The 25,512-nt window shown below is 35.2% G+C and overlaps 1 protein-coding gene across 4 annotated transcripts in view; it reads right to left on the reverse strand.

Moving 5' to 3' along the window:
* CFTR (CF transmembrane conductance regulator) overlaps nt 1–25,512 on the reverse strand; it is a 185,301-nt gene that overhangs the window by 96,572 nt on the left and 63,217 nt on the right. For 3 of the 4 annotated variants that reach the window (XM_021935087.2, XM_031664846.1, NM_001112615.2), the window contains 3 exon segments: nt 25,070–25,162; nt 18,397–18,579; nt 7,666–7,857 (listed from right to left, as the gene is read on the reverse strand). In XM_021935087.2, the coding sequence (XP_021790779.1) occupies nt 7,666–7,857; nt 18,397–18,579; nt 25,070–25,162 (468 nt within the window). 4 annotated transcript variants of the gene reach the window in all.

Below are 25,512 nucleotides of genomic sequence, written 5' to 3' on the forward strand. Positions count from 1 at the left end.
GTCCGTACTAGGAACTCAACAGATATTTATTGAAATCTATTTCTTTAATTTATAAAATCTAATTCAATAATAACTAAACCTGGTAAATAAAAAGTAGGTATTAATGTCTTGGTTCTGAAATATAATAATGGGAATACAATCTACCATTTCAAGAGCTGTTTTGTCTAGAGAATACTTGTACTCAATTTTCAGAAATACCAACATTCCCTTCCTGAAAGGTCTTCATGAACATTTTTCTATGGCTATAGAGTCAGAAGCCTAGTGACATGATCATCTGCAGATGTAAAGAATCAGCCAGAGATTTCTAAGGTTCCTTCTATGTCTAAGGTACCATTAAAAAATAAGTGTAAGGTCTCTTGACCTCCTTAAATTAGACATCTGTTCAATATAGAAAACGCTAAGAGTGTAGAGTCAAGAATCTCAATTCTTCAAGAGGGTTGAAACATCGGGCATATATATATATATATCATGATACAGTATGGCTTTTACCTTTGGAAAACAATGATGTTTTACTTTGTGTTTTAATATGAAAACATGGCTTCAGTGTCTTAATTTTATTATCTATTCATAGGATAGTTTGCTCCTAGACAGCTATAATTATATTTATATACTACTGTTCCACTGACTGACCCAAATCTTACTAGGAGGGACAGACTTAGGGCTATTTTGGTTTTAAAGACATAAGAACTCTCATTTGTTAAGCTAATAATTAGTTCCAGAATTGTGATTAACTTCTAAAACACAGCTCACACTTTTGGAATTCAGCATGTTTTCACTTTGACTGCAAACTCCGAGTGAAGCTGTCACTAGACAAATGGAAAGTGAGGATTTAATGACCAGTTCATGAAAGGTGGTTAGCACAGTGCTTATGGGTCTGTTCTGTTCACAGATGTTAGCTAGCATTTATTTTCAAGTTCCAGGGCTCAAATGAAATGAAATAGCAGTTTAGTTCACAAAATGCTATAGCATTCCTGTTTGGTTCTGGTTCAATAGTTTTTTGTTGTTTTTTTTTTTAAAGTTATTGCTTCATATTACAGTAAATAAGTGTCAGTGCTTTGAAGCTTAATTACCTATCAGGAGAAATTACAGGTAGTTCAAGGTACAGTCATTTAGTGATGTTTACTCTTGTTTAAGGGACATAGTTCATTGTGTTTCAAATATATGTTTTATTTTATTTTTGAGACAGAGTCTCACTCTGTCACCTAGGTTAGAGTGCAGTGGCACGATCTCAGTTCACAGCAACCTCCGTCTTCTGGGTTCAAGCTATTCTCATGCCTCAGCCTCCCAGGTAGCTGGGACTACAGATGTGCACCACCATGCCTGGCTTGTGTGTGTGTGTGTGTGTGTGTGTTTTAGTAGGCTGGTCTTGAAATCCTGGCCTCCTGTGATCCACCCACCTCGGCCTCCCAAAGTGCTGTTATTACAGGCATGAGCCACCACACCTGGCCTCAAATTCCTGTTTTAGATGTCCATTATGTGTTGGCTAGTGAATGCAAATGTTAATTCCTATGGTACTTTTTTATTTTCAGTTCTCCCAACTGAACGATCATAAATTCTCCTACAGTGGTGGATTGACCATTCAAAGGTTAAGTTTCAAGTTCTTGCAGGTTAGTTTTTACCAGACCTGGAAAGCAGGAGGTCAAATTCAAATTTAATCAGTCATGTGATATCTGCATGATAGAATTTATTTTCCAGAACAGTCATTAACTCATTTATTTGCTTACTTCCCTCCCAAGCTTTTTCATACTTCTTGCCAATTTCCCTCCCAAGTATTTTTTTCTTTCAGTAAACTCTTGTCAGCTTCCCTCCCAATTTTTTTTTCTTCTAGTGACTTAAGTACAAAACTACCAAGCAGAGTTTAGAAACTACATCCAGATTTTACCTTCTTCAACTTACACAGTAAATAAATTTTTATTATAATGTATATGTAATGGCTGTCATGACAGACACTTACTTAAAGAAGACCATTACGTGGTTCCAAAAGTATTAACTAGGGCTTAATTATGTTGATTTCTCCTTTTAAACTAGCAAAGTCTCCAGTGCTGTTTACAAAAGCTACAAATATTTAGGAGATTCTAAAGGTGGTTTGGACACAGGGGAAGAAAAATGGTAGGATAAGTTAATGGGCACAGGGATACATAATAGTATTTTAAAATAAGTGTCACTTTGCCTAGAAATTCATTCTTCTATAACCTATATTTAAAGTAGAAAATGTAAAACAGAACATGGAGCTGTTTATGAAAGAGGAGGACTGAAGGTGAAGAATCCGAACCTGACTCGTCACTCATGGCTGTACATTACAGGTTTTCTATCAACACAGAACTATCTCCATGCCCTTCCCCGTGATAACGTCTTTAAGCTATCTCACTGAGTGAATAATTTCCAAAAACAAACTGAAATCAGAAAACTATGTGAAATATGTTGTGCGTGCTTTCTCCTATCCAGACAGCTTTACACTTACCTGCCTGCTCCTATGACATCAAGGATCATTACATACGCAAGTGCTTTGCAGACATTAGAGTTGAACAAAAACACAAAAATGAGGAAGATAATATTCTGTTCTCATCTCCAGTTCCAAGTCTAGATGTAATATATTAAGAAATAGATCAACTTTGGCAGTCAAAATGAAAACATACTGAATCATGAATGTTTGCATTTGGTGAACAGGGCTTCATGGAGAACATATTGAGGGATTCTTGTGCTGGCACCAGCTGCTTAACCATAAAGGATTCTGTAGGTATTTCAAGTTCTTATGATCAAAACTCCTCCACACTTAAAAAAAAAAAGGGCACCTTCATTTGGCACATAGGCATTATAGTGTATTGAATTCTTATTGGCCTTTTCAAAGGTGAGAACACTTATGTAACAACAATACCAAAGACACAAAAATGGAAACTCTTAAGTCACTGAAAATAGGGGACACTTTTGATTTTCACTGTCAGGATAACTGAGCACTTTCAGTTACTTTTATCTGTTACTCCCAGCAATCACATGCTACCATGTAATCATCTGTTCAATGTCTTGAGACTGTGAGACAGAACAACATTTGCTGAGCAAAATTTTTGCAACTGACATGCCTACTTCAAAACACTTCTGAAACAATCATCCAACAAGAGTTTAATACTCTCTCAATGTGCTACATGGAGTATACCAAAATAAAGATTTTGGAGTTGATATTTTCAAGGAATTGACCATGTAGTTGCATAGAAAAGAACATATATGAAACATTCAGTATAGAGAAGAAAACAGCATATACTAAGTTACTCATTGTATTCATTACATTTGCTTAAAATTCATTACATCCATTACATTTTTAAAAAATACAAGAAATGTAGGAAATGCCTGGGTGATTTTTGCTATCATAAGATGACTAAGGAAGCCTAAATCAGTTACAAAAGTCAGCAGAACGTAAAAGGGAACAGGGACTCAGAGATACTTTGAAATAAAAAGCTGAATGTTTTATTTGACACTTAGGCAAAGAAGAAGCATAAATTGTTTAGTTTTTTAAATGCAGCCTATAGTCAACAATTATTTACTAAACCTCACCTAGTGGCATCTTCCACTAGTACTTCGTTAGCAAAAGCTATGATTCCTCTGTCTTGATCAGATGTCTCAATTCTAAGTAATTCACCTCTGCATTTTTCCTTCCTAACCCCATAGCATTTCTACCTGTCTTCCCTCCCAATTTTTGTTATGCATGGAGTCCTTAATCTCAAACCAATTTCTCTCCTCTTCTAATTTCTTAAAGAAAAAAAATCACTCTTTCCTGAAGGATCATTTTTCCTGATGCCTTTTCTGATGGATGCAAATAGTACATAAACATGACATTTCTTATCTTCCCAGAATTCCTATATATAACTCTTGTCTCTTCCTGTCCATCATGACCATATCCGGATTCCTGAAATAGCTTCCTATTAGTCTTTCTCCTTCTAGTCAGAATAGCAAATAGTACCATCATTAATAATAATAACTTTTATTTTATATTATATATGCCAGAATAATCCACTAAACTCTACAAAATAGGCAGTATTATCCCCATACTGCAGAGGATAAAACTCAAGACATAGCAAGGTTAAGTAACTTTCTTCAGTAACCCAAGTCTGTCAGCTTTCAAAATCTATGTTCTTTCTGCTATTCACAAAGCTTCTAATCATGTCCACCTTAATTCTGCTCCTCACTATCACAGTCAGTGATATATCCACACTTCAAAGCTGATTACATCATCCCCTGATGAAAGTTCTCCATAATCAAATTCTTGAGACTGCTATACAAGGCCTCCATGACATGGCCTTCTGGCTTATTTACACTCTGGTTCTATCTGGTTCTATCTGGTTCTATCCTGATGATACCCTGCACCAACCAAGTAGTTTCATGTCCTGTGTTTCTGTTCATACAATTTCCTCTGTCCAAAATATATTTTTTGTCTTCGACTCAGTCTTCAAGGCGTCTGATTTTAGAGATCCCTGAACTGTCCAGCCAGGCTAAAAACCATCAACTAGGCTTCTGTAGTGCCCTAAGGGTAGCTCTAGCTCAGCACTTCATATTGAAATGGTCTCTTCCCCCAACCAGCCTACAAGTTCTTTGACAGAAAAGACAATAAAGTTGTCGTTTCATACCCACCATGCTCACTACACAGTGAATAGTGTCTGGCATAAGGTACTCACACAAGTCATGTTTATGTGTCTGAAAGGGACATAAAGTGGAATCACCTCCCAACCCCATTGCCATTTCTTGAGCATGGAGCCAGTGTGGCCACAGTTCAGACCTTCAGGATTCTATGCTGTTTTCTTCCACACGATATACCAACTTCTGTAAATTGTATCACACAGAACAACTACCATATTTATAAGTGACCATCCTTTTATAACCATAAGTGACCACTTTGTGGTTATAAAATTCACATTGATGCTTTTTCATAATTCATATCATGAAAATTCATATTGATGCTTTTTCATAATTCTTTGGCTTCATGGCTTTCCTTCTCCTTAATTACACCAACCTCCATCTTTTTTGCACAGTAGTCACTAACAAGAACTGGCTCTCAGGGGTATTTCTCCCATGTCATGTTTTCTAACAGTATTCTTCACCTCAAAGGGAGGCATAAGTAGAAGAAATACTATCAGTAATAGAAATACTATTTCTAATAGTTTTCTTCACCTCAAAGGGAGATAATACAAGCTAGTCTCTACTGAATGGCTACTTTGTACAAGACGTTGTGTTAGGTACATTATATGTACATCTCAGTTAATCTTCTCAACAAGCCAGTGACCATTTACTCATTAATCTCCTACTTCTTCACATCAATCTAATCTTCACTGTACTTTATTGGCAGCTCTTAATCAAAATATTCCTTCAAGGCCCTAAGTTTCATTCTTGTCACCCTTAGAATTGCATGGTGAATCATTGTATCAGAGGACATTAGCCTTGTGCCTCTTTGTGTAAGGATGTTACTCTTCACATCATGCAGACCCAGATAGAGTCCATGCTACCTCCTTTTACTCCTGTAAAAACGCCTCCGTCATTTTCTATTACATCACCAGTTTGATTTGTTATTGATATGTTTGTCTTTCCCACTAGTCCACGAACCCCTGAAGTATATGATTCATGTTCTACACATATTTTCATCTCCAACTCCTAGTACACTGTATAAAATATAGCAAGTCTTAATAAATATTTGCTGAATGATGATTCCTTAACTTCTTCTTCTTTAGAAGCTTATTTAGGCACAAAAACTCCTATTATATTATCATCCAGAAGAGACAAATTTATAGAGACAGAAAGTAGATGGGTGATTGCTTAAAGCTGGAATGGGGAAGACTTAGCTACAAAGGAATGGTAATTGAATGCTAATGGGCACAGGATTTCTTTTCAAGGGGCCACAAATATGGTGATGATCATACAACCCTGTCAATATGCTAAAAAAACACTGAATTGTACACTTCAAAAATAATTTTAAGGATGCCCATGCAATCAGAAAAAAAAAAAAGATGTTCTTCCTCTTCTCCTTTTTTCATTATTTTTAACAACCTTATTGATATATTATTCACATACCACACAATCCTTCATTATTAATACAGGGGCCTCTGCTATAAACTCTTCAGAAAATAGACTATGTCTTATTCAACTTAGTATTCCCAGGACCTAGCACAGTGTTCAGAAATTAGTAAATGCTCATTTTGAGAATGAGAGACCCACAGTACTAAATTTATTACTAGTAATATATTTAAGTTATATTTTGGCTAAATATACTTTTAAAGGTTGATTTGAGGAAATCCAACCACCATTTATAAATTGATTTCTATGGGAAAACACATACTTAACACAAAAAAAGTCTGCAAGGCACCTTCCAAAACTTTTCCACTCATAAGTAAATAAAGCCCATGATTTATCTTGCAAGGTACTACCACTCCTACAACCTACTCTCCTCCTAGACAAATATCTGTGTCCTCTAGAAACACTCAGATTTTTTTGTATAAAATCCAGATTTTTCCAACCTCCAGGTTATGAAATACTATTCCTGGAAGAAGGCCTTTTGAGGAATGAAGTATATCCTCTCTGAAGTAAGTCCAAAACTTTTGCAGGATAGCTTTTCTTTTCATTATGCTCTCAAAGTGTATAAAAAATAAGAATGGGGCTCTAAAAAAAACTGTTGAATGACTGAGTATATACATGGAGAGCCATTCATATAAGAATGCAACCCTTTTTATAAGAACTGCCATTTCTATCTAATCCACAGTTAGCCCTTTTCCATTTTTTTGGATACTGTATTTTTAACTACATTTTATTTTCTCTGCAACTTTTTTCATAAAAGACTATATAAAGGAATTTCAAACGCCATCTATCAAAGATATTGCTTTTGAATCAGAAATACTGTTTGGAGTATACTGCCAATAAACTTCATAGTAACATATTCCCTGCCCTAACATTTACAGCAATAATTACTGAACCCACCATCACACAATTTACATAGTGAACAGCACAAGATCCATATACTGGTTTCTCTTGGAATACTTCATGTAATTTTCAGATAATTAGCTCATTCTCCAATATTGTTGTGAAATGAGTAATAGCATCATCTTCATTTTGCCTCTGCATCAAAGAACCGCAGTCACTAGAAGTTATATGGTTATTTGTTCAAAGTCAGGGATACAATATCATCACAATTTTACCCCTCTAATTCTCTGCTGGCAGATCAATGCTCATTCCATTAGGCAATAGTATTATTAAAATTATTAAAATCATCTTAATAATTTTTGCAGTGTATTTTTAAAGACACATATTTTGTGGTATCTTTTAAAAAGATACCACATATTTTGTGGTATCTTTTAAAAAGATACCACATATCATTTATATGCATGTCATTTAAATAACCACTGAGGACATTTGTCTCACTAATGAATGAACAAAATTCTCACCATTTCATAAGATGCATTTAGTGTGATCAAATGAACCCATTATTTAAAAAGTAAATTGCATTTATTTTATGTGTTTGCAAGCTTCTTAAAGCATAGGTCATGCGTTTTATTAATTGATCCATTCACAGTAGCTTACCCATAGAGGAAACATAAGCATATGTAGACTGATTGAATATGGAGCCAAGTATATAATTTGGGTAGTGTGAAGGGTTCATATGCACAATAAAAAATTTTTCACATAGTTTCTTACCTCTTCTAGTTGGCATGCTTTGATGACACTTCTGTATCTGTATTCATCATAGGAAACACCAAAGATGATATTTTCTTTAATGGTGCCAGGCATAATCCAGGAAAACTGAGAACAGAATGAAATTCTTCCACTGTGCTTAATTTTACCCTCTGAAGGCTCCAGTTCTCCCATAATCATCATTAGAAGTGAAGTCTGGAAATACAACCCATCATTATTTGGTCATTATCAAATCACGCTCAGGATTCACTTGCCCCTAATTATCATCCTAAGCAGAAGTGTATATTCTTATTTTTAAAGATCCTATTAACTAATTTGATTGAAAATATTTAAAATATTTCCTGTTCCACGTACTCTGCTAAGCACAAAAGATACAAGAGAAAGTAAAAGAGACAATTACAATATAGTGTGACAAGTATTTTGATAGAGGTTCACAGAGAAGGGGCACCTGATTCAGATAGTTGGAATAGGTTTGGAAGAATGGCAAAGGTTAGTAACAGCTAACAGTTGCTGAGTGCTCACTCTGTGTTGAGTGCTGTTCTATGTGCTTTAACTATATTAATTTATTTAATCTTCACAGAAATCCTACAAAGTAGATTCATTATCTTCATCTTATTAGGTAGAGATTAGGTAATAGAGATGTATTCAGGTAATATTTTTCCCATGAGCTTTTCTTGGAGTGTACAGTCATCTAAGAGATGATAGTACAAAAGGACTATCAGTGAACAAAGATTTATATAACTGTGAACAAAAATTAAAACTAATGACAGAATTAGAGTTGAAGAACTGTTATATGCCCGACAATAAGAAAAGTTAGCAGTAAAAACCAAATAAACAAAGGAAATGGGGTGTTAAGTGTGGAGTGTAAAGGAAATTTGCTGATTACTTTATCAAGAAAAGCTGAAAATTAAAAGGTATCATTTAAAGCTAATAAACAAAGTAACAGAAACATAAGCAGATTTAACAATACAATGATAAATCTGAAAAAAGATACTACTACTGACTAAAATTGAGTAGAAGGAAAGGAGGTAGCAGAGGAAGAAAAAGCACTGATTTATTTATTTATTTGTTTGTTTGTTTATTTATTTATTTATTGAGACGGAGTCTCTGTCGCCCAGGCTGGAGTGCAGTGGTGCAATCTCGGCTCACTGCAAGCTCCACCTCCCGGGTTCACGCCATTCTCCTGCCTCAGCCTCCTGAGTAGCTGGGACTACAGGCACCCACCACCACGCCCGGCTAATTTTCTGTATTTTTAGTAGAGACGGGGTTTCACCGTGTGAGCCAGGATGATCTCGATCTCCTAGTCTCAATCTCCTAACCTTGAAAAAGCACTGATTTTATCAGAGCTCATATTAGTGAACTAGGGTCACATAGAATGAAAAATTTAACATAAAGTTATTAGTATAATTATTGCCACTGGAACACAAATACAGACTTTTTAAAAAGCCATAATACACACATATACACACACACTCACAGATACACATAGTCTACAGACAATACAGTGACTTCATAACAAAGGAAAGAAAAACATACAACAAAACATAGTAAGACAACTCAGATGAAACAAATTTACAAAATTAGTAAACAAAAATCAAAAGGAGGTGACAGTTGCACAACTATGTGAGTATACTTTATGCCACAGAGCTATACCCTTAAAAATGGTTAAAATGATAAATTTTATGTTATGTACATTTCACCACAATTATTTTTTTTAAAAACCTTTTTTAAACAAATTCCAAAGTATATTAGCCAATCTATTCAAAAATATTTGTGGAGGACATACTTGACATAAAAGCATATAAGTCAGTTTTATTTTTCAATTGGCTTAACCCATCTATTAAGAGGAAAAGACTTCAGATGAAATTAAAGACAAACCTAACTTTATGCTAACTAAAAGAGACACACCTAAAGCAAAGAATGCATAAAGGTTGAAAATGGAACTTAAAACTGTAAATACAAACAAAGAAACAAAAAAGACTATAATTTTCATGTTAGACATATATATGTAGGCCCAAATACATTCAATGAAAAAGAAAAGGATCTTTATAATGCTAGAGTGTAATTATAAGTATCTACACATTATGTTTAAAAAGCAATATTCTTGAAGTAAAAATTACAGAACCGATAAGGAATAACAGAGAGAAACGTATGTAGTTGAAGCTTTTAATTCAACTTTATTTGTTAATGACAAAGCAAGTAGAAAAAAGATAAGTGAAGATGTAGAAGACCTAAATATCATGAATAATGATGTACATTTAATATCTGAGTTGAACTCTAATCTATTAATAGAAATTACACAAATACATTCTTTTATGTGGTCAGAGAGCAAGTACAATTATTGACTATTTACTGGATACACAAAAATGATAAAAATTCCAAGAAGTAGAAATAATTTGAACAACATTCTTGGAAAACAAAGAAAATTTGTTTTCTTTCTGGAAAATGTTAAACTTTCCCTTAGGATATCTTAGGTCAAAGAGGAAACAAATATAAAACAAAGCTACAGATTTTCTAGAAAACAATGTAATAGAAACACTATATACCAGAATCCATAATACATAGCTAAAGTATTACCCAGAGGAAAATGCACAACTTTTTAAAAAAGCATCAAACATCTAACTCAAAAACTAGAACAACAACAAAAAAGCAGAAGAAAAATAGAATAATTAATAAAGATAAACGTATAAATTTTATAATTTATAATTATAAAATTTAATGATACAACAGATACAACAGAACAGTTGATATAACGATACAATAGAACAGTTAAACTAATAAGTAAATCTAAAAGCTAATTCATGGAAACCTTGTTTGGTTTTAGTAGAAACCTAATCAAGAAGAAAAGTATCATCAAAGGAGTTGCAAAAATACAATATAAAAATTGAAATAAATAAAACAGAGAGAAAACTCATAAGGGACCGCTTGGGAAAAAAGAAAATTCAAAACAGGTAACTCCAGTGCTATTTAAACTGTTACAGAATCAGGGGAAAAGAAGACAAGCTTCCAGATTTTTTTTATTGGGTAACAATATTAATGGCCGGGTGCGGTGGCTCTCGACTGTAATCCCAGCACTTTGGGAGGCCAAGACGGGCGGTTCACGAGGTCAAGATATCAAGACCATCTTGGCCAACATGGTGAAACCCCGTCTCTACTAAAAATACAAAAATTAGCCGATGTGGTTGCGCGTGCCTGTAGTCCCAGCTACTTGGGAAGCTGAGGCAGGAGAATTGCTTGAGCCCGGGAGGCAGAGGTTGCAGTGAGCCGAGATCGCACCATTTTGCTCCAGCCTGGCGACAAGGCGTAAGACTCCGTCTCAATAATAATAATAATAATAACAACAAAATCTTATGAAGATTGCTTGGAAATATAGATTTAATCTTATTTATGAATATAAATACAAAAACTAAATAATATACCGTTGACCCTTTATCAACATGAAGGTTGGGGTGCCAACTCATTGTGTAGTCAAAAATCCACATATAATTTTTGACTCCACAAAAACTTAACTACTACTGGCCTATTGTTGACTGGAAACCTTACCGATAACATAAACATATTACATTAACACATATTTCACAGTTAACATATTATGTTAACACATATTTCACAGTTAACATATTATGTTAACACATATTTCATAGTTAACATACTATGTTAACACATATTTCATAGTTTGTATTTTTGAAAAAGTGCAAGGTCTTCACACCTGCTGGCATAGCTGCACTGATGGTTTCACATTTTATTTTCTTTTATTACAGTACTCTTTATACTGGGTTCATTTATCTTGAAATTGCAGGCAACTGTAGCTGCAGACCTCAATATATAGTAAATACCAAGCAATTCAACTTTTTTCTTGTACTGTTTCAACTTTTCCGTGCTTCCTGGGAGCACTCACAGCATCACTAGTGGCACTTTGTATGGATTGCTTGATGTTATTCAAGGTTTACGGCATTGCACTAAACATGATGAAAAATATGCGAGAATTACTAGCGATCACTTTTTACTGCAATATGCAATTTACTGGAGAAAGAACTGCTCACATGGAGATGATTAGCATCACGTGGTGTTTTAAATGGCTACCCGCAATGCTTGAGCTTACCGTAATAGCAACAGGAAGTGGCTACCAAATTATTACAGTAGTACCATATGTACTACAGTTAGTTTTATGCAGTTATGGTTTAATACTATATTTTTATGTTTGTTTACATTTTTCTTGACTGCGAATGGTGCCAGGTAGGGTAAGGGTTAGTGTGTGTTAAGTTTTGATAAATTTTAACTTTTTATAGTAGATTGTGTGTATTTTATAGTAGTAAATGATAAAATAGGCTAGTGTCTACATATATTTTGTGCATTCATGGCATATCTTACTTTTTCTTAATTTTCTCAATATTTGTAGCCTACATAGTTTGTGAGTTTTTTCAAATTGTCAAAAATCTCCCAAAATTTTTCAAATGTATTAGTTGAAAAAAAGTTCACAAATAAGTGTACCTATGCAGTTCAAGCCTGTATTGTTTAAGGGTCAATTGTATTAGCAAGTGGACACCAAGAGTATATCAAAAGAATAAGGCATCAAGGGTGGTCTGTATTTGGTCTTTTCTTTCCTCTTATTCTTTCTAATTTCATTCTGGTCAAGTCTGACCTTCTTTACTATTGCTTTCATTAAGTCACAAGTTATCTCTGTATTTCAAAAGACACTGGTTAATTATCACAGTTTCATCTTACTTGATGAATGAGCATTTGACCTTGCTGATAACACCCTTCTCCTTGACATCAGTTTGGTTCCAGGATGCCACATTCATTCACTAGCTTTATCTTCTCAGACTTTTATTTTATTGGATTTTCTTCACCCACCTCCCTAACCTCAAATACTTAGAATGCCCTTAGGCTAACCCCTAGACCCCTTTCTCTTCTTATCAACCCTCTTTCCTTTGGAATCTCATCCAGCCCCATCTTCACACTACCAGCCCCCTCTTCCTTGAAACTAGACTTGTACATCCAACTAACATCTTTATTTGGATGTCAAATAGGCATTTCAAACTTAATATCCCCAAACCAAGCTCCATCCAAAACCTGTTTCTTCCATTATCTTTCTTGTAAATGGCACCTTTATCCTTCCAGTTACTCAGTCCAGAAAGCTTGGAATCATCTTTGACTCCTCTATGAATTTTCTCATATACCATTGTTCAACTTATCCATTAATTCTATTGGATCTTCCTTCAAAGCATGTCCTGAATCTGATTACTTCCTACTATACTACTTCCACCACTACCTGGATCAAGCCACCATCATCACTTGCCTGAATTGGCACAATAGACTCCTAACTCAACTCCTTGCTTCCTCCCTTGTCTCCCTATAGAATAGCCTAAAAACATTAGCCAAAGTGGCCCTGTTACTTCTGTTTAAAACTTTCTGGTGGCCTCTAATCTCACCCAGAGAAAAAAGCCTTACTCTTTATGAAGGACTTTATGGTCTACCCCCTACCTCCACCGTTGATTACTTCTCTGACTGTATTCTACCCTTCCTGTCTTACTCTATGCCAGCCTCAGTGACCTCCTTACTGTTCTTCAAACCAGACGGGTATAGTTAGTCCCATCTGAAAGCTTTGCACTTGCTTCACCTGCTACTTTGAAGACTCTTCCCAGAGTCTACATTCCCTAATCCCTCAACTCCTGCAAGTCTTTGTTCAAATGTTACCTTTCAATGTTTAAAGGCCACTTATATTTTTATTTTTGATGAAATATCTGTTCAATGTTTTGTACATTTTCCTAATGAGTTGGTGATATTTTTCATTATGATTCTAGGATCACTTTATATAGAGAGAAATTCCTCCTGTGTATAAGTTGAAATGATATCTTACACTACTCATAATAAAAGAAATGCAAATTAAAAATACATTGACATACTATTTTCTCTATAAGAGGAGAAACTTTTAAAATTAGATAATATCATCTGTTAGTAACACTGTGGGAAAATCAGCACTCTTATATAGAGTGTATGGCATGAGTATGAATTGGTACAAGTTTCAGGGAAGGACATTTGACAACATCTACCAAAATCACAAGTACACAAATGCTTGACCACTTATAGGCAGCCTACTGATACAATTGCAGATGTGCTAAATGGTATGTATATAAAGTTATTTATAGTGTTGTTCTTTGTGTTAACAAAATATTGGAAACAACCCAAATGTCAATCAATAGTGATTCATTTTATCATAGAATATTCATCCATATGATAGAATACCATGCATCTATTTAAATGTGTGTGTGTGTGTGTGTGTGTGTCCTTGTTCAGGCTGCTATAACAAAATACCATGAACTGTGTGACTTATAAACAACAGGAATTTATATCTCACAGTTCTGGAGGCTGGGAAGTCCAAGATCAAGATGCCAGCAGATTGGGTCTGCTAAGAGACTCCTGATTCCTGGATGGCCAGCTGTCTTCCTGCTGTGTTCTCACATGACAGAAAGGGGTGAGGTTCTCTCTAAGGGGTGAGGTTGTCTCTAAGGGGTGAGGGTATCTCTAAGGCTTCTTTTATAAAGACACTCATCTCATTTACTAAGAACTCCACACTCAAGGACTAATCACCTCCCAAAGGCCCCACCCTGCAATACCATCACCTTGGGAGTTAGGATTTCAACATATGAATGGCAGGGGAGAGACACAAATTCAGCAGTGTGTATGTATGTGTAAGTCCTCTGTGCTTTGAATATGGAAAGTTGTCCAAGATAGTGGGAAAAGCAAGAAACAAAACTCTGCATATTGTTACATAAAAAGAGAGGTGGGGAACAATAAAAATATATATTGATTATATATATGTATATATGTGTGTGTGTGTATATGTGTATATATATATATAAACATCTCTGGAAAGATACTAAAAAAAATTACCCAGGTTGGCTACCTTGGTTGGATGAGGGAATGCAGTAGAATGGAAAATGGACAAATGAGAGACAGTAAAGAGAAGAAGAATTTTCAACTTTTTATATATTTTAATTTTCATTTTTAAATTTTAATAATATCACCTAAAATATATTCAGAAGAAAGGAAGGTCAAGTAACAGATACCTTTTTGATATTTGTTTCAGTAAATTTTATAATTCTTATTACGTGGAAAAAAATCTAAATTACCTCATTTCTATATAAAATTGTTTTGCACAAAATTAAAACTAGAAGTGATATTTTCACATAGTACAGCTTTATGAACCCAAACACAATATAGTGATGATCCAGGTTAAAAATATATATATACATATTGGACCAGACACAGTGGCTCATGCTTATAATCCCAGCACTTTGGGAGGTTGAAGCAGAAAGGTCACTTGAGCCAGGAATTCAAGGTTACAGTGAGCTGTGATCACACCACTGAAGTTTAGCCTTGGTGACAGAGTAAGACCCTATCTCTAAAAAGAATAAAATTTTAAAAATTAAATAATATAAATCATGTATCATGTCTATACATATGTGTGTGTGTATGTATATATGTTCAATGATGAATTTAACTTCATATCTCCCAAAATTCCAAAACATTGATAAAACTCTTTGCAGACATGTATTCTGTATGAAAAGCAAGCAAAAACATGAGCTAATAGCTTATTCTATACATATGAGTTCCGGTTATTACAAGAATAAGATAAAACTCAGTACCATAGTGAGGCAATGATAGATAATAGAGACAAGGTGGTGTCAGGAATTGTCAGCAACAGCACTGCTTCAGCTGTGATGTGGACAACAGAAGGACTGAAACTTCCCAACACTGGTGAGATGCCACAAGCCAGCTTTCACTCAAGAGCATCCTGTGATGCAAAATTCTATACTAATATTGCTTCACTAAAATAATTCAAGGAAGTTTCATAAGTGCAAGACACTTAATGTAGACTAGAACAACTACAAACAAAAATCTATTTCCTAAAGATATTCAGTTAAATTTCTATAAAATACCTGTCAAGTGCTAGACACTTGTTGACAGTCCTTGGAATATAAAAATAAAGAAGACATGGTCCCTTTGCAGCCTAGATGATTATGAATAGGGGAGAGTGATAAAAGTCAACAACGTTATTACTTTATCAGCAAAGTAACAAAGTAACAGAAAATCTAGAAATATAAAATATACCCAAAATTTCACAGATAACAACTTGATAAATTTATCCTTCCAGACACATATATACATACACATGTGATTTTATGAAAAATGGATCATAATGTACATAACATTTTGTAACTTGTACATAACATTTTGTAACTCTTTATTCACTTAAGAGTATATCATATACATCTGTCACAGTCATTCTTTAAGAGCCCTTTTATTGGCTGAATAGCATGCCATTATAGAACTACACCAAAATTTATCTAATCAAACTCCTATTATTCAACATTTATGAGACTCCTCCCACCCAATTTTTGGCTCCTGAAAGCAATGTTATATTGAAGAGCTTTACATAAAATCTCTGCAAACATATTAGAGTAAGTTATAGAAGTAGAAGAATTATTAGGTTATTTCTGATACAAATTACCAAATTGTATTGAGTGGGTAAGATTTAAATTAAAATGTTAATATTTTCACTTATTCAATCTTATATTTTAGCTAGATCTTTTGTCCAAAAAAAACAACTATAAAGTGCTCCATTCCTAATACTACTAAAAGACAACCTCCTAGATTGAGCTGGTAAACTCCATTTCTCAGAAGTTTTTAAATATTCCCAAGGGACCACTGCTTTCCTCTGACTCTGCCTTCATAGCTGCTTCCCATAAGATGCAATTGTAATGTCACCCAGTAATTATCTGCTCATCAATTTTTAATAAAACTGCCTGACATTTAATTGCCAGTAAGTCTTGGAATTTGTAATTCCAAAGCTATTTTTGCACGTCTATCATAGAATTGATCTTGAAGACATATGCAGAATTAATTTTAAAAATTCTATGAAACACAATTACTACCTTTTCATAAACATCCTTGTTTAGATCATTGTTAACTTATTTAGTATCAGCCCCTCCTATGGTATAATTTTTTAATAGTGAAACTGCTAGTAATAATACACAAGTACAGAAGAAAAATAATAACATATTAAGAAAGAAAATGTTTATGTAAGAAAACATGCACAATTCCAGCTATTTTATTTTAAAAGCCTGTTTCATATGTAGGAAAACAACTGGAGAGAGAAACAACCAAATTGTATTATTATCATTGTGAACACCAATTTTTTTTTTTTTAGCCTATCACCTAGGCTAGAGTGCAGTGATGCAATCATGGCTCACCGCAGTCTCCACCTCTCAGGCTCACGTGATCCTCTCACCTCAGCCTCCCAAGTAGCTGGGACTACAGGCACACACCACCACACTCAGCTATTTTTTTGTTTGTTTGTTTGTATTTTTTGTAGAGATGGGGTTTGCCATGTTGCCCAGGCTGGTCTCAAACTCCTGGACTCAAGTAATTCACCTGCCTCTGCCTCCAAAACTGCTAGGATTATGGGTGTGAGCCACTGTACCCAGCCTGACACCAAATTTATTGACTGGAAATTTTTTGTGGCATTTTGTTTCCCAAGTCTCATATTCAATTCTTCAAAATATGGTTCTCCTCATCTTAGATATTGATAAATAATCGCCTTTCAGGAGTCTTTCTTAATTTCTATTTTCATTAACATTTTTACCTACAGCAGTAGCACTGCTTCTCTCTTACTTCCCTCCTTCTTTCCTTCCCTCCTCCCTACTTCCTTTCTTCCTCATTTCCTTCTTTCTTCCTTCCTCTCTTTCTTTCTTTTTCTGTTTGACTTAGATTATTGGGTATAATTCTAGAAAGTATTTTGCAAAGCTTCAAGAGATCACTAAACTTTTTCTTACATTTCTACGAAGTACCACAGCTAAAATGACAGTCAAATGGGAACAAGGAACAATTTTATAGACTTCTGAAGCAAATACCTATTGCCCTATAGCCCATTCTAATACTAGAAAGCTCTTTCTCATCTCTAATTTGATTCTTTCATGTCTTTTAAATTTATTTTCTCAATAGTAAAAGATAGCAAGTGTTTATCATTATCTACACAATGGGTTATGTTCTTAAAGATCACTACAAAGTCTTCTCTTCTCCTGACAATAAAGTTTGGTCCTTTTGCACTGTTTTCTTTCTAATCTACTAGTTTTTTTCAGATGTGTCTCCAAATATGCCCAGTTTAGTTGTTCTTAGGGTGGGATATGGAGAAGAGGTTGACCACTGAATAAATTAACATTCCTATGTATTTCTTCAAAAAACTATCCCACTAAATAATTTTTCCTTATAATATATCATAAGCAAATCTAAATCTATTCTGAAAACTCTAATGTTAACAAAAATGGGGACCTTTTGCTCATGTGGTTATTGAGGAAAAATGTAAGTGATGATTTTCCTGGACTGGCTCCGAAAAAATGTCTGTTCTGGTGAAGACTGGGTAAAATGGATGATTCGTTTATTCAATAAAGTTAGTGAATGCTTGCCATGTGCTAGATACAGTGTTGAATGTGATGCAAAATATAAATATGTAGAAGAAAAAGCCACGGAAAATAATATGAGGAAATAAAAAACTAGAGTAAATTATCAGTGTAGTAATTTCTTTATACGAGACATTATACCCATACATTCTCCTAATGCTCATGTAAGAATTTCTCCAAAAATACTTTTCAGCACTACAGACAAACTAGAAAAAAAAAGAGACATGGATATCAAATTAAGTTCTTAATAGTGAAGAATAAAAGAGACTACCTTGCCTGCTCCAGTGGATCCAGCAACCGCCAACAACTGTCCTCTTTCTATCTTGAAATTAATATCTTTCAGGACAGGAGTACCAAGAAGTGAGAAATTACTGAAGAAGAGGCTGTCATCATCATTAGAAGTTTTCCTATTGCTATTGTTTTGTTTTGCTTTCTCAAATAATTCCCCAAATCCCTGTTAAATAAAACACACACACACACATATCAAAAATAAAAGATGAGTTTGTCAGATATTTTCAATAAATGCTTGTTTTATGTATGATTAGTTTGAAAAGCACATGGCACATGATCCATTATACTGTATACATTATTACTTTATAGTACATAATTATATAGCATATGGTTTCTAGAGGACATGATCCAAAACTCAGATATTTGCCCATTATCAAGTTAAAGATTTTTTAATTTAAGTAAAGACTGAATACATACATATATACATACACACACACACACACACACACACACACACACCCTCTTATCCTATAAGCTGGGTACATAAACACTTATTTAATCTTCAGCATTAACATGAGATAGATTTTATAATCCTCCTCTTTCAAAGCTGTAGAATGTGACTCAGCAGTTAACTGACTAAAGTCACATAGCTTTAAGTCACAACCCAAATCTGAATTCTACTCCATTACTTTTGGTAGCATCCTCTTCTGAGAAGCTCAGAGCATTTCTTGAAGCAATTATTGTTGAAAATAAATATGAAGAGATTGCCAGATGATTCAAATGAATTCATTTCACAAAAGTAGCTAGGAAGAAGTAATTCTCTTTTAAAAATTCCTTGCCTCACTATTGCCTCCTTGGGAAGCTTTAGCATAGTGGTCTTCAAATCAAAGTAAACAGTCCTAAAGATTGATCAGCAGGAAGCAAATGCACCTTGTTTTAAGGGACTCTATTAACTCTTTCCTACAATTAACCTGCCTGAGAATCTATCATTTCTCCTGACCTACTTCCCTCTCATGAGTCCTTCCCTCATTTTATACAGACAGCCTTCTCACTTACCATGCAAGGGAGTATAGTACTAGTCTTACTACGCAGAACTTTCTGGAGTAGAAAAACCTCTGGGACTCAAACAAGGGGACCATGAGAGAATGACTTTCTCTTGAAAGAGGCTCCCATAAAAGCAAAGGCAGAAATACTGAAGGAGGCAGTATCTTATTTCACCCAGATTTCAAACATAAGGCAATCTATGTGTCTTATCTATTCTTAGAGTCAAATTGCAGAAATGAGTAGGGGAATAAGGCATTTTAATTAACAAATTATTTAATTATTTTTTAATTTCAATAATTTAATAAAGTAATTAATAATAGTTATTAATTATCTGTATTTTAAAGTCAGACTTTTCCTGACAGAAAGCAAGTTATATCTAGCTAATTGACTTGACAATAAGAGCCAATTTCATGAATTCATTTATTTTCCATAAATTGAATGCACTGAAACTGCAGCTTCAAGGTTTTGAAGAAATCCATGTAGCATACTTACGCAGTGCAAAATACACAAGAAACTATATCATTTGCCACCACTTAAAACTATGTTGAAATATTTATAAGTTAACTTAAAAGTGTGTCAGGGGTACATAGGTTTTCAAAATTCTTTTAAGGCATACATAAACAATCAAGCTTGAAGACTACTGCTTTGAGTTTTTTATTATATGGGTAGGTAACAATGAAAGTATTTTAAAATGAGACAAAGGTATTTGCTATTCCCTTATTCATTTATTTATCTAATAAATATTTATTGAGTATAATCTCTGTATTAGAAACTACTTCAAACGTCCTATATGGGAGAATGATAAATGAATTAATATTGCAATGTGCTTGGTGCAACAATTGAAATCACACCACGTCATATAGGAGTACATTCAAGAGAACAACTGACTCACCCTTGACCAAGTAAATTACATGCGTGCTAGGCTATGAAGGATGTAAGTAGGATTTCACAAGACTAAGACATCGTTATAGGTGTTTCGGGAAGATGGATCTGCATGCACAGTGATTTAGGCACAAAGGAACAAAATATATCTCAGGAATGGTGTGAGTGGCTGGGTCAGATGTATTGACAAGGTGACAAAGGCTATTAACCTAAAAGTTGTGAGTTTCATGCTTAGAAGTGGGACTTTTATCCAATAAGCACTTGTATCAATGAAAGACTGTTGTTACTATAACTTTTATTTCTGATTACAGAAGACACATTTGAAAACGTAGAAAACTAGAAATAAGAAAAGAGAAATCACCTGTAGTTGTACCACTAAGAACTATGTTTAACATTTCAATAGATATCACTCCATACATTTATATTTATATTTACATTTACATATGGTAAATGTGTATATTTACATATACTAAAAATCATATATACGGGCCAGGTGCAAGGACTCATGCCTGTAATCCTCGCACTTGGGGTGGCTGAGGTGGGAGGATCGTTTGAGAACAGGAGTTCAAGACCAGTCTGGGCAATGTAGTGAGAGCCTGTCTCTACAAAAAAATTAAAAATTAGGTAGGCGGCCAGGCGTGGTAGCTCACACCTGTAATCCCAGCACTTTGGGAGGCCGAGGCGAGTGGATCACAAGGTCAAGAATTCAAGACAAGTCTCACCAATGGTGAAACCCCGTCTCTACTAAAAATACAAAAGTTAGGTGGGTGCAGTGGCAGGCACCTGTAATCCCAGCTACTCAGGAGGCTGAGGTAGGAGAATTGCTTGAACCTGGGCAGCAGAGGTTGCAGTGAGCCGAGATTGCACCACTGCACTCCAGACTGGGTGACAGAGTGAGACTCCATCTCAAAAAACAAACAAACAAACAAAAATTAGCTAGGCATGGTGGTGTGCACCTGTAGCCCTAGCTACTCAACAGGCTAAGGCAGGAGGATCACTTGAGCCCAAGTTCAAGGTTACAGTGAGCTATGATTGTGCCACTGCACTCCAGCCCACATGATAGAGCAAGATTCTGTCTCTTAAAAAAATCACATATATGATTTTTTTTTTCAAATAAGTGATGATATGCTGAGTGAGAAAGGACTTTGGAGTCATAGAAGCCTAGCCTGACATTTTAGCTCTGCCCTAGCTAGGTGTGTAACCATGCTTGAGTTACTTAAACTGTCTAAGCCTCAGCTTCCTAATATGTTAATAGGAATTTTACTTACTCTCAGGTTTGGAGCAAGGGAGGAGTCATATATAACTCACAGGGACTTGCCTCTCAGAGATGCTATCAAAGGAGATGGAGAATACACTAAAATGAGTGGGTATTTATGAAGCCTGGGGAGTGAGGAACAAGAACATTGAGGTACGTGCAGGAAATTTGGAAACATATGTATGAAGTTCAAGAAAGAAACTGAAGCCAGAGATGTGCATTTGAGAGTCATCAGCACATTCATATCACTTGAGCCTGAGAGAGGTCACCCACAGAGAACATAAAAAGTCAGAATGAGGCTGATATGGTTTGGCTATGTCCTCACCCAAATCTCATCTTGAATTGTAGCTCCCATAATTCCCATGTGTGGCCGGGGGGACCCAGTGGGAGATAACTGAATCATGGGGGCGGGTCTTGCCCATCCTATTCTCATGATAATGAAGAAGTCTCACAAGATCCAATGGTTTAATAAAAGGGAGTTGCCCTGCACAAGTTCTATTCTCTTATCTGCCTCCATGTGAGACATGCCTCTCATCCTCCACCATGATTGTGAGGCCTCCCCAGCCAGGTGGAACTGTGAGTCCTTTAAGCCCCTTTCTTTTGTAAATTGACCATTCTTGGGTATGTCTTTATCAGCAACGTGAAAACCAACTAACACGGAAGCCTAGGTGGGGACCCAGTGGCCCATAATCACTTAAGTGGCAGGCAGGGCAGACTTAGAAGTCATGGCCTGAGGCCAAAATGATCTGGAAAGAACGGTTCACTGAAGCTACATTAAATGATATATTCTACAAGAGTATAACAGTTTTAATAGATTGGTGATAGCAGAATCTATGTTGTAGTGGGGAGAAGTCCACAAAAAGTGAAGATGTGAGAACAGCCTTCACAGCAAAGGGAAGAAGAGTGATAAGGTTTTGGGCATGAGGTTGCATGAGCAAAACTCAGGGAAGAAATTGTTTAACTTGAAAATATTTAAACATGAGAAGGAGTCAGTTGACAAAAGATATTGAAGCTTCTGGAGGAAGAATAATTGCTGGTCCCCTGTTCTGAGAAGATGAAGCAAAATAGAATAGTTCAGACAAGGGTAAGAGGAAGCATACGTCTTTCTCTTAGATACAAAAGAAGAAAAAGGTAATTCCAAGGGTGAAGAGAGATGTTGGAAACATTCAAATATGACGGTGGCCTCTATTTTCTCTATGTATTGTGGGAGACAAGGCCATCTACTGGGGGTGAACAGATCCTGGGAGAAGATGGGAATTTTGTGAATATGATAAAAATCTGGAATAGCCTTTAGGGAAATGGTAAAGAAAATTAAAGACAAATGAAAGGATTTCCCAAGAAGGATTATAGACCCATATAAGGTTGAAACAATAAATGTATAAAACTTACAATTGACTAGAGTCAACAGATAGCACTATTGTTTCTCAGATAGCACTTCCTTCTCCAAAACTGATAAAGTAAGTGTTTTGCAGGGGGGAAAAAAAAATCACCAAAAGGAAAAGGGAATTGAGAGTGCAGCTGAGAGAATGAAATTGCTGTTTTTTGAATAAGCAGAGGTTAAATCAGGAGTCCAAAAGGAAGAATTAAGGAGACTAGAAATTCTGATGAAATGGAAAGGCAGTAAATGTAGAATTAAAAGACTCAAAGAGTTGGAAGATTAGGAAATTCCAGGCTGCGAAAGAGATTTCAGAGTGCAACATTTCCAAAGCGAGGTAAGTCCAGGTGCTAACAAAACTCAGGATATGACTAAGAGAGAAAGCTTCTGAAGAAGTCACTACAAAATAAAAGTTCTAAGTAAAGTATTGGGAGACTCGTTCATATGGATATTAAAGTCTCAAACAGGAAATTTAACAAGCATCAGCATCATAAGTAAATGCCATCAAGGGGTGCACAGAGTTTAGGTGACAAAGACTGGAGGAGGTAGATGCCACCAGATGGAAGACAACAGTTTAGTGAAAGGGCTCTAGCCTATGACATTTGGGACCAAAATCCATTTTCAATCTTTGCCAGTTGTGTGAGCTGAGCCAAGTCCCTAAACTTTTTGAAGCCTCCATTTTATTATCAGTGAAATGAAAATATTAATTTTATTGAGGTCATAGAAATGCTGTGAAAATTAAGTGGGAAAAAACATATAAAGCGCTTATCCTAGTGCCTGGCACATAGTAAGGGCTCAAGCATGCTACCTATTTAATTAGATGAAGTGAGACAGCAATTGAGGATTTTTGCACTAGAGCAGGAAAATAATGACCTGAAAGTAGTAGAAAATGTCAAACTACATATTTTTCCTTCATGCCTACAAAGACACTTGAAATTCCTAAAATCAAAGTAAAATAAATCTGATCTACAAACTTTTATACCAAACAATTTTGCTAGGCACATGGGAATTACTCTGTTACCTATATCTTTAAAAAATGAAGTAAAACAAAGCACTGGTACTCAAGTTACTTATATAAATGAATCCAAAGTATGACATTGAGAAAGATTTAGACCTAGGACATTGGCTTCATACTTCCTACCTGTACACAACCCATGTAAGTGAGAAGAAACTAAAAATTCCACAGGTGCGCTCAATAATCAAATATTGCTCTTCAGAGACTAAAAATCATTGATAATATTTTTTATGTCGAGCAGTATAACAGAATTTGTAATGTGGATGAAAATAGGTTAAAAATGGTAGAAAACAATACACGGGTATATCTCTCCCACATCCTTTTATTAACTGGTATATATAAAGCACTTTGGACTGGAACTTGCGATCAGAGAAGCTAATGTTTATTGAGGAACCACTGTGTGCATGGTACTCTGACGAATGTTTTACCCAAAATGTCTCCTTCAGTCTTCACAACAAACTTGCAAGGTAAATATTAATATTCTCCATTTTACACATGGAGAGCCAGAGGGCCCACAAAGTTAAGCAACTTGACTTAGATTACACAGAAAGTAAATGGCAGAGTCAGGATTCAAACCCAGCTCCAAAGCCTATGACCTCTGTATTATTTCCTGATTTGTTATGTGAAACAAATTATATGACTTAGAAATAAAAAAGCTTTTATATTGCATTTAATATTCCTCTATTTTTTTGTTTGTTTGTTTGTTTTTTGACAGAGTCTCATCTTGCTGCCCAGACTGGAGTGCAGTGGTACGATCTCAGCTCACTGCAACCTCTGCCTCCTGGGTTCAAGTGATTCTCCTGCCTCTGCCTCCCGAGTAGCTGGGACTACAGGCGTCTGCCATCATGACCAGCTACTTTTTTGTATTTTTAGTAGAGACAGGGTTTTACCACGTTGGCTAGGCTGGTCTTGAACTCCTGACCTCAGGTGATCCACTTGCCTTGGTCTCCCAAAGTGCTGGGATTACAAGCATGAGCGCCCAGCCATTCCTCTACTTCTTAATCTAAAAAATAAGTGAGTGATCCTCCTTCCCATTCTACCAGTTATATCATCATTCTAATTTTATTTGCCATCAGGATGAAATCCAGATTCACCAAGAAGAAAATAGGTCTTTAGAGAAACAATTTTTTAAAAATTCTGACCTCCTCCCAGAAGGCTGTTACATTCTCCATCACCACTTCTGTAGTTGTTAAGTTATATTCCAATGTCTTATATTCTTGCTTTTGTAAGAAATCCTATTTACAAAAGAGAGCAAAAACATGTTATAGAATCAGAATAGCATTAATGCATTATTACATCTACTTTATACTCTCATTGTGCTACATCTTATACATGAATTTTAATAATGAAATAGTAATTATTTCTTAATATAATAATTTTATTACAGTGTTCTAAAGTTAATTTGCCAAGCACTAAGATTCATATTTGAAATATACTCTCTAAACATATGATACTTTATAAAACTTTTTATACATTAGATTTAACATACAACTGATTCTTCCTTGTACTATTATATGCTAACCTTAGTGATGAATTTATAAAGCAACCCTGAATTACCCACTAATGTGCCTTAATCCAACACTGG

Source organism: Papio anubis, chromosome 4, assembly GCF_008728515.1.
Source record: "Papio anubis isolate 15944 chromosome 4, Panubis1.0, whole genome shotgun sequence".
NCBI classification, from domain to species: Eukaryota; Metazoa; Chordata; class Mammalia; order Primates; family Cercopithecidae; genus Papio; species Papio anubis.